The sequence below is a fragment of the Henckelia pumila genome, chromosome 3 (genome assembly GCF_033568475.1).
Source record: "Henckelia pumila isolate YLH828 chromosome 3, ASM3356847v2, whole genome shotgun sequence".
NCBI classification, from domain to species: Eukaryota; Viridiplantae; Streptophyta; class Magnoliopsida; order Lamiales; family Gesneriaceae; genus Henckelia; species Henckelia pumila.
This window is the reverse complement of record NC_133122.1, coordinates 153,707,241-153,721,625: the sequence shown is the minus strand read 5'-3', so window position 1 is coordinate 153,721,625 and position 14,385 is coordinate 153,707,241. Positions and strand designations below refer to the sequence as shown.

General features: G+C 33.4%; 1 protein-coding gene across 2 annotated transcripts; it reads left to right on the top strand.

The window, feature by feature from the left end:
• Positions 1-7,308: 7,308 nt before the first annotated feature.
• On the top strand, positions 7,309-11,096 carry LOC140891229 (uncharacterized). 2 transcript variants are annotated; one of them, XM_073299611.1, is made up of 6 exons: positions 7,309-7,642; positions 8,195-8,309; positions 8,520-9,206; positions 9,578-9,686; positions 10,368-10,430; positions 10,828-11,096. In XM_073299611.1, the coding sequence occupies exons 1-5, from the start codon at positions 7,560-7,562 to the stop codon at positions 10,391-10,393; spliced, it is 1,020 nt and encodes a 339-aa protein (XP_073155712.1). In that variant the 5' UTR covers positions 7,309-7,559; the 3' UTR covers positions 10,394-10,430; positions 10,828-11,096. The 2 variants fall into 2 exon arrangements, with proteins under 2 accessions (XP_073155712.1, XP_073155713.1); XM_073299612.1 differs by having other exon boundaries at positions 7,309-7,646.
• Positions 11,097-14,385: the final 3,289 nt, after the last annotated feature.

Genomic DNA, 14,385 nt, shown 5'->3' with positions numbered 1-14,385 from the left:
TTGAGGTCAATTCTTTAGATAAGTATGGGGAGGGGGGGTTTAGATATCGTGTTTTGTGTTTTGTTCGTAATCATGCATATCATTTTGTTGTTGTTTGTGTTGTCGATGCGAGTTGAATGAAATATGTTAGCCAATGATGATTGAGTTGAAAAGTTTGGAAATTTTTTTGCTTTTGATTGCACATGAAAAGCTGTCGGTTGCCTCGTGAATAATATTAAGCATGCATGTTAGACCGGTGTAGTGTAGCGAAGTAATTGATGAAGTTCGTGTTTGTTTGACCATTTCATGGCAATAAGATGCTTGTTGATCATGATAGTGTTTTGGAGTCTTGATAGTTGTTGAACATTGCATGCATGATTTTGAGGCGTACCTATTTTTTTTTATGAAAAAAAAGGAAGAGAAATATAAGTTAATTCCATCCGGGCTTGGACAATGATTGAAATCATAATCATTGTTCCATAGCTAAGTTTTCGGGTTAAATGAGATTGTAGCTCCATCCGGGCTTGGACAATGATTGAAATCCTAATCATAGTTCCATAGCTAAGTCAGCGGGTAATTATTGGGGCATTAGAAAATTAATTGCAAAATCAAGAGGTATGCGTAAATCTCAATAAAGAGCATTTTTTGTGTTTGGGATTGTTGAGATGACAGAGTACTAGATTGTGACACTTGCATTGAATTGTCATACGTCGCTAAACATTCTTAGGATGGATTCTTTTGAAGTTACACGAAACTGGAATAACATGACACACACACACGTTTGCGTTCAACTGACAGTGTATTGTGGACAATCGAAAGTTGTTTAAGTTTTTGGAAAATTGAATTAGAACTCGTCTGAGGCTATGTTGAACATGACTCATTCATACTTGTGTACTTGCATTATGTTTTTGCATGTCTTGCTCGAGGGCGAGCAAGGTTTAAGTATGGGGGTGTTGATAAGTGTGTTTAGTATGCATTATTTTGTGTCAATTTATATTTATTTCGCATGCATTTATTTTATTTTCGTGAGTTTTGTTTGTATTTTATTTTATGTGCATGTATTATACTCTCCTGGTTGAATTTTGTAGGAAATTGGAGGTTTTTAGTAGGAATTGTGCGGACAAGGTGCGCGCGCGAGGTCTTCTCCTCGCGCGTGCGCAGTGTAACAATCCAGAGATGTCAAAGCCAAGGCGCACGCGCGCGCACAAAAGAAAGTTCCAGAGTAGTCCAAGGAAGACTCGCGCGTGGGCGAGCTTCAGCCTCACACGCGCGCGAGGTGTTTACGATGCCCCTGTCTTTTTGAACTGCGCGCACGCGAGATATGCCAGGCGCGCGCGTGTGTTCGGATGCGTGATGTTTGAGAATTTTAGGTCAACGAGGATTATAATTGGCGTGAACCCTATAAATAGAAGTTTTATGATATTTTTGAGGACTTTTTGTCTTTTTGATTACGCACGAAGACTGACGGCGGCTGCTGAACAATTTTTCAGTTTTTTCTCTTTTCTAGTATTTTCTATTTTATGATTTTAGACTTGATTTGGTTAATTATGTTTATTAGTGAGTAGTTTTTCTCTTTCGATCAAGTCCATGTGATTGGGTCAGATAATTTATGTAGAAACTCGTTTGTTTATTTGAGATTTTCAGACTTGATTTGATTTTATTGTTTATCGAATTTATATTTATCTTTTGAATTTTCTGACCAGTTATTTGCTTGCATGTTAATTGATTCCAATTCGACAGAGGGGATTTTGATTTTGATCACTTCGATATTCAACATAGTGTAAAACTGACTAGAAATAGAATTCGGTTTTATTATGCGGTTTGGGTGTAAACTGAATTTTCACAGTTATTCATGCATTCAAATTTGATTAGAATTACGAAAGATTAATCCACCAAATTTGAATAGGTTTGATTGTTCTAGAAATAGTCCTTTGAACAAATTAGAAAAATTCCCGTGAATTAAGATTAAGTCTGATGTCTTGGATCGACTGCTTGTTACATGAATTGTCTGGTACCTACGTGAGTCCTTGATCGAACTTTTCACATATTTGAATTAAACCAAATTTTTGCTGCGTTTTAATTAATTTTATTTTCATTGAAATTTTAATTATTAGTATAAAATCTGAATCACTTTTATTTATTAGTCTAGATTAAGTAGGAATAAATATATTTTGGTATTCATATTTATACAGTCCTGTGGGTTCGACATCTGGACTTTTGTCCACTAAATTATAACTTGAACTGGTACGCTTGCCAGTGAATTTTTAATCACACCGATTTAGTCGGTCAGCGTTCCATGTTGATTAAAAATAGCTTTTCAATTCGTGAAAATAGTTAATCCCAAAATCTAACAATCGAGATAACTGCAATTGTTAAATCTAGTTTCGTTGATTTATTTAGATTAAATATGATATGATAGCACAACACACCTAATATATCGCTACTCAAATACCAATCCTTCATGACAATTACGGATCACCGAATTCATGTATATCACTAGAAAGTCGTAAATCCAATTAATTTGTCAGATTAATCATCAAACTACTTTCATGAAAATAAATTATAAATCAACAAATACTTGAAACAAAACAAGAGTATCCATTTAAACGCATAACCTCACAGTGATAAAATTGAAATAAAGGAGAATTCCCTTGAATCAGAAATAGAACCTTGGCCAAGCATAGTTGGCTTCATAATCTCAAAAAAAAAATAGAAAAGATCAAACCTGGAAAATATGAAGAAGAAAAGAAGAAAACATTCAATCTCGCTCTTCTCTCTGGCCGTTCAAGCGTGTGCAAAAAACTTCAAATAACTAAAACTTGAGCTTAGGAAAAGCCTAGAAAGAAAAGATAAAAACCTAGAAAAGATAAAGTTCATCTACAAGAAAATCTAGAGTTTTATCTCTAAAATACTTATTTATCCAAAAATACTTCTCTCTTCAAAAGTTTCACATAAATTAAGTACCATAATAATGACTCCTAAAATATGGTATTTTCTTCCAAATTTTCGAGCACTTTCATGTAGTCTAAGGCAGCCGCAAAGTAGTCACAGGGCGTGCCCACTCCTTGTTTCAAGACCTCTTCTGTTTTTTTCCTTCTTTCAAAATTACATCTTGGCAACTTCAAATATGATAGAAATCACCTTTTTAGCCCAAATTTTCTCTAAGATCATCAAATTCCCTCCAACTACAAAATAACATAAAAATGTATCAATTAAGCATATTAAAACGATGAGAACGAGGGAATATGATAACAAAAACATAAATATTATGATCTTATCATACTGATTTGATATATTATGCTGCATGTGCATATCATATTGAGTTTGTGTCTCTTTGAGATGAGCCAGCGTAGGGTTGCTCCGACCTTGTTAGGACGTTGTGACACTGAGGGTCCGGCCGATCGATGGGTTGCGCTGACTCTAGTGATCCATAGACATTCTAGATCCACTTCCAGTAGGAGTGAGTGGTTGAACCCAGTGATTTGATTCCCCGAGGTTAGAACCGGGAGTGGAGTTTTAAGTCGAATTTTGATTTTTGATATGGTGCAGTAATAGATTGACCATGTAGGTTTTAGCGAGGTCTGGACTGTCGAAAGCTATTCGACCAGATGTTTCGAATCAGAAGCTGCCAGTGAATGCAATAAGTTGATCTTTGTTACATTCTCAGGATTTTCCTAGATTTCGAGGACGAAATCTTTTTAAAGGGGTGAGAATGTAGTAATCCGAATCCATAATTTATAATTAAATTTTTTATTAGCGGAATAATCATTCTATTGGGATTAAGAAGTTGAAAATGGGATTCAGGACGTTCGAAATAGCCCGGAAGGGTTACTAGTGTTTGGGTGGATCGGATGATCCGAACCCAAGGATCGAAGATCCGAACATGGGAATTTTGGAGGCAGTGATCGAGTTTGGAAGGGAAGAGTTCGGACGATCCGATCGTGAGTTTGGACGATCCGAACTACTGAGAGTTCAGAAGCTAGAATTGGGTTCGAAAGCTTGGTGAGATCGGATGATATGATCTGAGAGATCAGACGATCCAAACCCAAGACAGGACAGGTGGTCGGTTTCATGTGATTGGTTGAACACGTGGCTAGAGATCGGACCATCTGAAGGTAGAGATCGGACGATCCGAAGTCAAGTTGCCGAGTGTCCAAGATGGTGTGATGTCACGGATGACGTATTTATGAGATCAGACGATTTGAAGTTCAGTTTGGACCATCTAAAAAGTGCTGGTAGGGATAGGTGACAGACATGCAAGTTCGGACGATCCAAAGAAGGAGATCGGACTATCCGAACTCCACCTATAAATAGAGGGTCCGACGGCCTCATTTTTTGCACCTCTCCAACTTTTTCCTTCCTCATTTTATAGATTATTTTAGGTGTTTTAGACACCTAAGTAGGTCCGAAAGTTGGCGTAATCATCTATGGAGTAGAAGCATAGTTGTGCCCAAGTTGTGGGGCAGTCGCCATCAGCGGGCTGATGAAGGAAGCAGGTATGATCCGAGATCCCTAAAAATATTAGGGAGTATTGAATAGCTTAGTTAAGACTTTTAGAGCTTTATTAGTAATGCATGGTTATCTTGCATTGTAGTGTTGGACTATAGATGCGGGGACAACTAGGAGTACTATTAATGTACGTAAGTACTGACTGAGATTGTCAGCGGATATGCATGCTTATGTGTTGCATTTATGTGCAATGATTGCATGGTACTTCTTTGAGATATTATGTTGCATGTACATATCATATTGAGCCTATGTCTCTTTGAGATGAACCAGAGTAGGGTAGCTCAGTCCTTGTTATGACGTTGTGACACTGAGGGTCCTGTCGACCGACGGGTTGCGCCGACTCTAGTGATCTATGGAAATTCTAGATCCACGTCCAATAGGAGTGAGTGGTTGAACCCAGTGGTTTGATTCCCGAGGTTACATCTCATGTCCTAGGTGCCAGTCTGAGCAGTTTGGACTTGTATATCCTATATATGGATACCTGGACATTGTATTTTTGCATGAATCATATTTGTATGTTTACCCGTACTAGCGTACTGAGCTTTAATGCTCACTTCCAGTATTTATATGTTTTCTGGACACCCCATTCGACAGGGCAGTTGCATCTAGTTCTTTCAGGGATTTGGAGTGGTGAGCAGGATCTGGAAGCGGGATTAGCTGTTAGGTTATATTAAGTTTTATTCGATTGTATTTATTGTTTTCCTTTTGAGGATTTTCACCGGTTGTATTCTGCCGGGTTGATTAAGTTGTAATTCTTAAGTTTCCGCAGCTTCTCTCTGATTATGTTTTATTGCATGCTTATTTAAGCTTTAATCTTTGTTTAGTAGTGAATCCGGGTTGGGTCGCTATAATAGTTCTCCCAATAATCAAGAATTTAGATACTCATGTTTGTATCTTCTAAGACGAGCCTTTCACATATAGTTTGACATACAAGACTACGATATCTAAAATATCTTGGACTCTTTCGACTCAAATTACAATTTATTTTTATAAAGATAAGTTTCAAATTTTTTAATGGTCCAGATTCGACGACTGTCCCTAATGTATATAAGACGGATCTTTCCAGCGTGTTTATGTCTTTACTCACACTCACATTGAGAAACTTCTCATGGGTCACCCATCCTGTAATTGCTCCAAGTTAAGTACGCTTAACTTTAAAGTTTTATGTGATGAACTTCTAAAAAGAAGCATATTTTTTATATGAGTAGCACCTATCAATCTTTTAAGTCCTCTTCAACTGTACAGTCTCATACCTTCACAGTCTCGGAATCTCTCTCATCTCGGTACGGAATCGGTTCGTTCATGTCTTCCTTCACCTAGAAATGGAGGTGTCAAAATGGGCTAGGTCCGTTAGGTTGGCCCGCCCCGCCATAAAAAATTGGTAGCTTGGATTGACAATTTTCCAACTCGCCTAAAAGATGGGTCGGCCCGCTCGGCCCCGCCTAATGGTGGGTTGTGGTGGGTTGCGGGTTGGCCCGACAAAACCCGCCAATTTACACGAGAGCTTGTCAGGTTGGCCCGCCCCGCCACCTAAAATAAGTGGGTTGGGTTGGGTTGGTGTTTCTTCAACCCACCTAAAAGTTGGGTCGGCCCACCTAACCCTGCCTAATAATGGGTTGCGATGGGTTGTGGGCCGACCCGTCCCTTTAACCGGTTTTGACACCTCTACCTAGAAATTTTTCAAGAGTCGTTCATTGTCCGTGCAAGCTTTTGACATCGACAATCACTCTCCGCTCTCTTATTAACCCCAAGCGTCTCAAATTTAGTTTATACATTTTATTATTAAAGAATTCAATTGAAAATTCATTTATATTTTCAAGAAAATAATGCGGTAAATTGCTGAAAAATCCCAATGCAAACATGTTTTGCTCTGCACTCCCTAGCCACTTTTTTGTACCACAATTTTTGTTAATTTGTACCACATCTTATATGGTTTTGTACAACATGATTTATGATGTTGTCCTACATTTTATGATTAGGAAGCCCAAAGCAAAACATTTTTGCATTTGAGGATTTTTGAGCAAATTGCCCCAAATAATGTGTGATTTATTGCTTGTAATAATTAAACAGCTAGGTGAGCTAACCCCACACAACTTGAAGTCCCAACTCACAAAGTTTTGTCCCTTTCTCTCAACAGCCGACGCTTTGAACCCCTCTCCATTAAAATAATAATTAATAAATAAATTATATGTGACTCATGTTTTTTAATTTGGTGTCAAACTATACAAGTATAACGAATTTTATATAATTTTTTGGGTAATAAATAAAATACATCATGATAAGAAATGCTTATTTTTTATGATTATTGTATAACTAAATTAAAATTAGATCGTTTGATGTAGTATGTTGATATTATATGTTATCTTCTCACGAACCATAAAAAATAAAGTATATTTGTCGATGATGTGTAACTTATTTAACATTCTCATGTTCAACAACTAATTAAAATAATCTCACCCTCAACTCAAAAAAAATAAAAAAATAAAAAAATTAAAGAATATTTTGAGTGGATATGGAACAATCTTCACCTGCAGAATGTCTATGTTTGGTGAGTAATTCTTCCTTTTAAAATGCACTAATTAGTAATTAGTGAGTGGTTGTTCTAGTTTTGACTCTACAACAAATATAAATTGAGGATTTAATAAAACAATCATTGTATTCTTATTCTTATACTTATATTCTTAATTCTTTTTATTTTATAATAATAATAATAATAATAAAATAAAACCCAACTAAAAAATTGGTTTATTTTTTTGTTAAGAATTGGTGTATTAATGATATTAGAAATTAGGAAGGAAACATAACAGAAGCAAGAGCAGATTCGTTTTCGCGTCTCTCTCTCTCTACTTTTCTTTCTGTTCTGCTATTTCTCTTTCTTCATTCTTTGCTTTCCCTGGCGAAGAAGTGAAGGTGGGGGGAGAAGATAACAAGTTCTTGGGGATTTCTTTACCTTGAAAAAACAGAGGGAATGCGAAATATTTTCGTATAAATATTGAAGCTTTGGGTATTGTTGATATTTATTTCTACTTTTTTTTTTTGGTGGGAAAGAAAGAAAGATCGAAGCGGGGAAAATGTTGGTAGCGAATAGTTTTGATTTATGGCAAAAAGACACCTTTTTCTCTGCCGCTGAAGAGGTCCAACAATCTGCCGATATGTGAGTGCGTTCATCTGATCGATTTGTTTTTGGGGATTTTTTAATATCTTGTTTTGTTCAGTATTTCTTTTGATCTGGGTCTGGTTTATTTTGTTGATTCTTGCTCTCTATCTGTCGTTTGAATATTTTCCTATCCTTTTTTTTTGTTGTTTTCTTGTCTCCGTGGCCTTTGTTTTGGTTCTAAGAAAGTTGAGAGTTACGAATCTCTTTATTGTTTTCATGTATCGTTTTTATTTCATGTCTTTTTTTCATTTAGTTTGTACTTTTACATGTGATGTTGAGTTGTACTTCGTCTATTTTGTATGCAAGCATTCAACTTTAGTAAGCATGGAGAGGGAACGAGTAGGAGATATTGTGAAGTTTACTGCTGAAATAATTTGGAACGTCATACAACTGCTACTTACATAGTTCAATAATCTGTTGTTTCTTGGAAATTTTATTATAAAAGAGCTGTATGCTATATATCCAACCCACTTTATGTTTATGTTGTGGTAGAACGAATTGAAAATTAATGCATGTCATGGGATCCAAATTTGTGTTTTGCTTTGGCAGAATGGAATCAGCTTACAGGACATGGCTCAGAGCAAAGAGAGAAGGGCTGATACCTGAGCATTTAGATGAACTTGGTAGAGAACTGCAGAGGGCATTAGGCACGGCAAAATGGCAGGTCTGATACGCTGAGCGATTACAAATTTAATGCTTATGGTCTCATTTTCGGGATGTGAAATCTATTGATTTGTTAGATGTGGAGTGACCCCTTTCTTGTTCTTTGTTACTCCCATACAATCAATTTTCTTTTTTGGTTAGGTTTGTAAATCTTGTAATTTATTGAACTTACTAGTTTCTTTCTTTAAAATTTTGTGTGAAAACATAATAGTTGGAAGAGTTTGAAAAGGCTGTCCGTGTGAGCTACCGAAAACACGCTGATGATATTACAATAACTCGTCATAGGCAATTTGTTTCGGTGTTAGAAGATCAAATTTCCCAAGTTGAAGTGGCGCTGAAAGAATCATTTAATGTGGAAGAGAAGAAATCATTGCGATGGGTCGACTTAGATCAAGAAAATTGTGAAGGCTTTGCTCTTTTTCTTTCTGGAATTCCTGGGACATCACTGAAGATCGAAGATGAATGTGAAAAGGTTGAGGAAGCAGCGAGTAGTTCATATATTCAGAAAAAAAATTATTTGGAAAAAGATTGTAGCGTTGGTTTGGAAGCTTCTTCCAAAACACAAATCCCGAATCACGGAAAAAATTTGGAAGTTATCACAAGCCGTGGATCTTTCGGCTGTCTCATGGAACTAGAGAAGAGAAAACTTAACGACATGGGGAATGAAATCTCAGTTCAAGCTGATAAATTAACTTGTAATCTTCGAACCATGAAATTTCCGGATAAAAACGCTCTCGAGATTGTAATTGACACTGATGAAAGGCAACAAAATTCATTGACACAAGCAACACCTAAAGAGAAGGGGCCCAAGCCCTCATTTTGGAGGGCAAGAAGCGAACAAGATCCTGAAGCTAAGGGGTGGTTAACCCAGTCAAAAATTATGAATTGGGTAAATCAGGTTAGTCAGAATACATCTAGTAGGGATAGTTCTGTTATGACTTATGATATTGACGTTTCTTGCCATTTTTCTTGTGTTCGTTTCACTGTAAACTGGAGGATTATAGCCTTTAACTTTTAGTCTTAAAGTAGCTTCGTTATTTCTTTAGTCGGTTTTAATTTGCAATTTAGATTGTCCATTTGAGATTCTGATATGCTTGTTACGTTTTCATGATATATCATAATCTTAAAAATGACAATTTTGATCCTATAACATATATATTTTTTGTTTTACAATAACCTTATATTTTAACATTTTCTGAGGAAGTATTTTGACATTTTTTTGGTCTTGTGGTTTATGTAATATCCTGAACATCTGTCTGTGTTGTGTAGCGCTTCAGAGGAGGTTATAGAAGTCAAAGACAACAATCGGTGTCTCCCATATTACCGGCCAATTCTCTTCGTTTCATGCTTGCTTTGATGCTAACCTTTTTTCTAGTCGGTATGCTCTGGCTTTTTCAATCAACACTTTAGAATAAAATGTGTTGGCTGGTAGTAATACAAAATATATGCTTTGCATGTAAGGACTATCTTGCTAGTTAGATTGCAAAAATTGATTGTATGTTTGTAATAGTAAATACAAGTGCTTGCTAAAAGATAATTTAGTTTAGGTTGAAATATATTAAGATTGTGGTGGAAACTGCATCATATCCAATGCAATTTGTGATTGAACTTGACGGTACTCAGAATATTGGTGATATATTATTTGCAATATCATGAGAATGACGAAATATTAGTTTATGTGGCACGTGGACTGGATCAGTCAGGTAGTCTTTGAGATTGCTTCTAGAACGTACTTTTGAGATTTCCTTTACAAAATTTCCTATAAGCAATCCCGATCACTAACTTAATCTTCTGTCACTTCCTTCAAATATACCAATTAATTTTGGATTGCCAGTTCGTGAAGCCTCAAGATGGCCATCATTATGAGCTTTTTATGAGAATTGAAGCTGTGAAAATTGAAAAAAAAAATGTTATGTGGGGATGGTCAACGTTTTTTAAGCATACAATGGGCTATTTGTACTTGGTACCCTATTTATTCACATTTGTTTACTTGGTTCAAGATAAGCATTTTAAGTTTAAGTTGCAAGATTTACAGCATTTTATCTGGTTGTTTCTGCAGTGCCTTTTTTGCTGTATTCTGCTTAAATCGGTCTAAATCCAGTGATCATGACCATAAACTGAGGTATGTTAATCACTGTTGAACTCAAATTTCTATGCTGATCTGGAACTTTGAACTGCTAGGTGGAGTGCTCAATTTGTGACAGCAAGATTTTTTTTGTATAGTAGTCGTGTTCCTGCCTTGTGTATTATATTATATTTTTCGAACATATTAATTTTTATTTGGACAGAAAAAAATCAGGGAAAAATCGGGAAATGACAAGCATATGCATTACCGTACTTCAATGTCTTCGTGTTGAATTGTTTATTCTTGTGAATTGTGATGTTTATTGCACTTGTAAACAAACCAATGCAGATCACATAACCAACAGTGTACATATCCTGAATTTTTGTCGTTGCATAAACGGGAATGATCAGAACACGGAGGGTGCTTAATTTTCTGCATGCTTTTACATTTGCAGATTGTTGGCGGTGATGGAGAAATCTTCTAAATGGGAGGCTTTCTTTACCATAGATTGATACCTACCAATCCAGGAATAGATAGCTCAAAATATATTTACACCATTTGATGTATGCGATACTGTTGTATTCTGTCTGTTCGTATTACACTTTTATAATGTACACTTTTAGTCCCTGTAGGGGCGGAAAAGGACCGATCAACTTCTCGAAAGTAAATTCGCAAAGATTTATCTATAATCAATCTGCAATGTAGGATTCAGTGTCAGTTGTCTCAAATTCGTCATCTCAATCAGCTTAGCTCTTTTTCTTTTCAATTCGTATGTACTATGTTAATGTTTTTCTTAGACTGATTAGTCTTGAAGTATTTTACATGTAAGGCTCGACCCCTCTCGAGGTTGGTCTCTTTTCTGGTGGCTGGATTTGATCTGAGATATGACTTCCAACATAAGGTAGGCCTGAGATCCTTTGAGCACACGCTACACACGTTTGGCATTGAGCTGATTTCGTTTAAAAAAACCGAACCAACTGAACCGAGTTTCTCAAACTGAATTAACTGATTTTTGTTTTTGTTTTTGTTTTTGTTTTTTTACAAAATGAACTGACCAAAGTTTGAACGGTGGAAGATGCGCACAGAGATGCGTAAAATTTATTTGCATAGTATTATCTTCCATCTTGTCTTATTTTAAAAATAAAATAAAATAAAATAAAATTTGGAGGAATGGTGGTAAAATGCACTTCCTAGCTACCGCTCCATTCTTGAAATCTAGGTCTCAGATAATGTGCTAATAACATTCCACCCCTTGTGAAATTTTTATGTAACACAAAATCTGTTTATAAAAAATTAATTAGCTATCAAGTCATTTGTCTTTCAAAAAATTAGCTAAAACACCCTTGCGTGGGAAATTATACTTGCACGTGCTGAAAGTGAGATTGGTCATGATTGTTTTTATTTTTTATTATCTTAAATGACAAAAATACCCTGAAGTACTTCAAAATACTATCTGCTAGTGATTTTTTTTTTTTTTTTTCATTATCTCAAATGACAAAAAATACCCTCAAGTACTTGAGTTACTATTTGTTAGTGGGTTTTTATTTGTTCAAATATTTAACATATGATTTTTTTAATTTTATAAATTTTTAAATTTTATGAAGCTGAAAATTAGTACTATTTGAAATAGTGAATTGCTAACCAAACATGTTATTTTTATTATTTTGTAATTTCTAAAAATACATAATAAAAATCATTAATAATATTAGTGATCAACTAAATAAAAATAGTAATATTCAAATTAATACTAGTTAGTAATATTAGTAATATTTGAATACAAGATAAGGGTGCTTAAAAATCAAAATAAAAGCCAAGTTAAAGAAATTTATCAAAATAAAAAATATTTTGAAATAAATTAATATCAGAGTTAAAATGATTGATCGATCTTTATTCTTTAATGGCCCTCCTTGCATTAGGACCGGAGTATTTGAGTAAAATTTGATTTTACATTGTTAAAATTTCGATCTAAAACACATATATCAATCATGCTTAAAGATTTTTCTCCATAAAATTCTAATAAAAGAATTAAATGAATAAAATTAGGATGAAAATTTATTAACTTACAATGATTGAACATCTTAATAAAAATTCAACCATATTAAAATATATTATATTTATCGTGTCAATTGAAAATTTTAATTTTCAAATCATTTTTCATGTAAATCATAATTTGTTTTACCGATATTTACTAATACATTAATAGAATTACAATATATTCATATGATATATATATACACTATATATAATATAATTTATTCAAAATATTATGCGAAACTTAAAATCAAATAAAATGAAGTTTATAAACCGATTGATTAATATAAAAATATATAATTGAGAAAACTGATAAAAAAAAATATTATATATATCATCTTGAATAATAACAATATGTGATTAATTTGAATCACTTGAGAGATAAGGAAATGGATTTTGTTTATTCACGTATAATTTAAGATTTTGTTAATGTCATTATAATTTTATTACCATGTTAATTTTATTAATATGGTCATTTATTTAATATTTTCACAGTATTATTAATACAATTATTAATTATATTTCATATTATTAATTAAAATAATATTTTCGGTTAGAAAGTTAGTGAATTCACTGTTACGAATGATATTATTTTTCAAATTTATAAATTTAAAATTTTAAAATTAATATAATTAAAAAATTATATGTTAAAAAGTTGGACAAAGTAAAACATACTAACAAATAATATACTTAATGATTTAAGAGTATTTCAGTCATTTGAGGTACGTAATAATAATTCAAAAAAACATGACTAATTGCATTTCAAATGCATGCAACAATAATTTTCGACGCAGTGGGTTTTTATCTAATTTTTTTTAAAGGTGAAAGACTAAATAGCTAATTAAAGTTTTATAAGGGGCTTTGTGCTATATAAGAATTTCACAAGCGTTCTCTCATTTCTCACAACGAAATAAAATAAATGTTAATTTTACCTCAGCCAAGTTTCCCGTATAGGAAAGCAAGCTAAGCTACCTACTCCAAGATACTTGTTTCAAATGAAACTAGAAATAAAGTTTTCTTAACCAGAGTTTCATGTCTTAAAAATGGAAAAAAATATCTAAAATGTAAAATAAAACTCTAGTTTGGGGCATTCCCTATTTTTCTAAATATTCACATGATCAAAATAGTTAAAAACATATGAAGTATATTTAGAATTAATTTAAAATCTTCGAACTCCAATTACCCAACTCCCAAATGTAAATATTATTACGAGGAAAATATGACTCTCGATCGGCCTCTTGAGCTTAAATATCTTGAACTTAGGATTATTGGACTTGACTGACCTCACCTGAGATCATATCTATACATACATATATATATATATACCACATTTGGTATTTTTAAGTCAAAACTAATTAATTACCTCAAAATAAGAAAAACAGGAAAAATTAGAGTAGATTATGTCGTAATTTATCATATTTTAAAACTTACCACAGATTCTCATGACCTTGTCCTCTTTATATATTTTTTTATTAATTATAATTATTTTTTTTACAAATTACAAAAATTTAATTTTTAATAATTAAACATATTGGTGCTTGCACGTTATTATCCTAGTATATGTGTGCTTGTTCTTGTCTTATATTCAGGCCATTCCTAGTTTGAGGAAGAAAAGTCGTCCGACTCGGACCCATTTTTTTTGGGCTCATAATTTTCAAAAAAAAAAAACTATTATATAAAAATATAAATTGATACAATATAAATTAATTATTCTTGGACTTTTTTCATTTATATCACAGAAAATTATTTTTCTTTTGCCTACTGCCTAATATAAACTTTTTTTTTATTATTTTTGGGTCTATTGATAAATTTATTTATGAAGTTTATTATTCCTAGGTCTCTTGATAATTTTTTTTCAAATATAAATTATTTTTCTCTGTCCAATATAAACAAAAAATCTTTTTTTATTACCTAAATTTATTATATAGTAATGTAATTGGATCAATATAAAAACATATTTTCTGAACTCATAGTGGTTGTT

Coding starts and splice junctions, on each gene's coding strand:
- LOC140891229 (XM_073299611.1), top strand. CDS start 7,560: ATGTTGGTAGCGAATAGTTTTGATTTATGGCAAAAAGACACCTTTTTC. Junction 7,643..8,194: donor GTCCAACAATCTGCCGATAT/GTGAGTGCGTTC, acceptor TTGCTTTGGCAG/AATGGAATCAGCTTACAGGA. Junction 9,687..10,367: donor GCTAACCTTTTTTCTAGTCG/GTATGCTCTGGC, acceptor TTGTTTCTGCAG/TGCCTTTTTTGCTGTATTCT.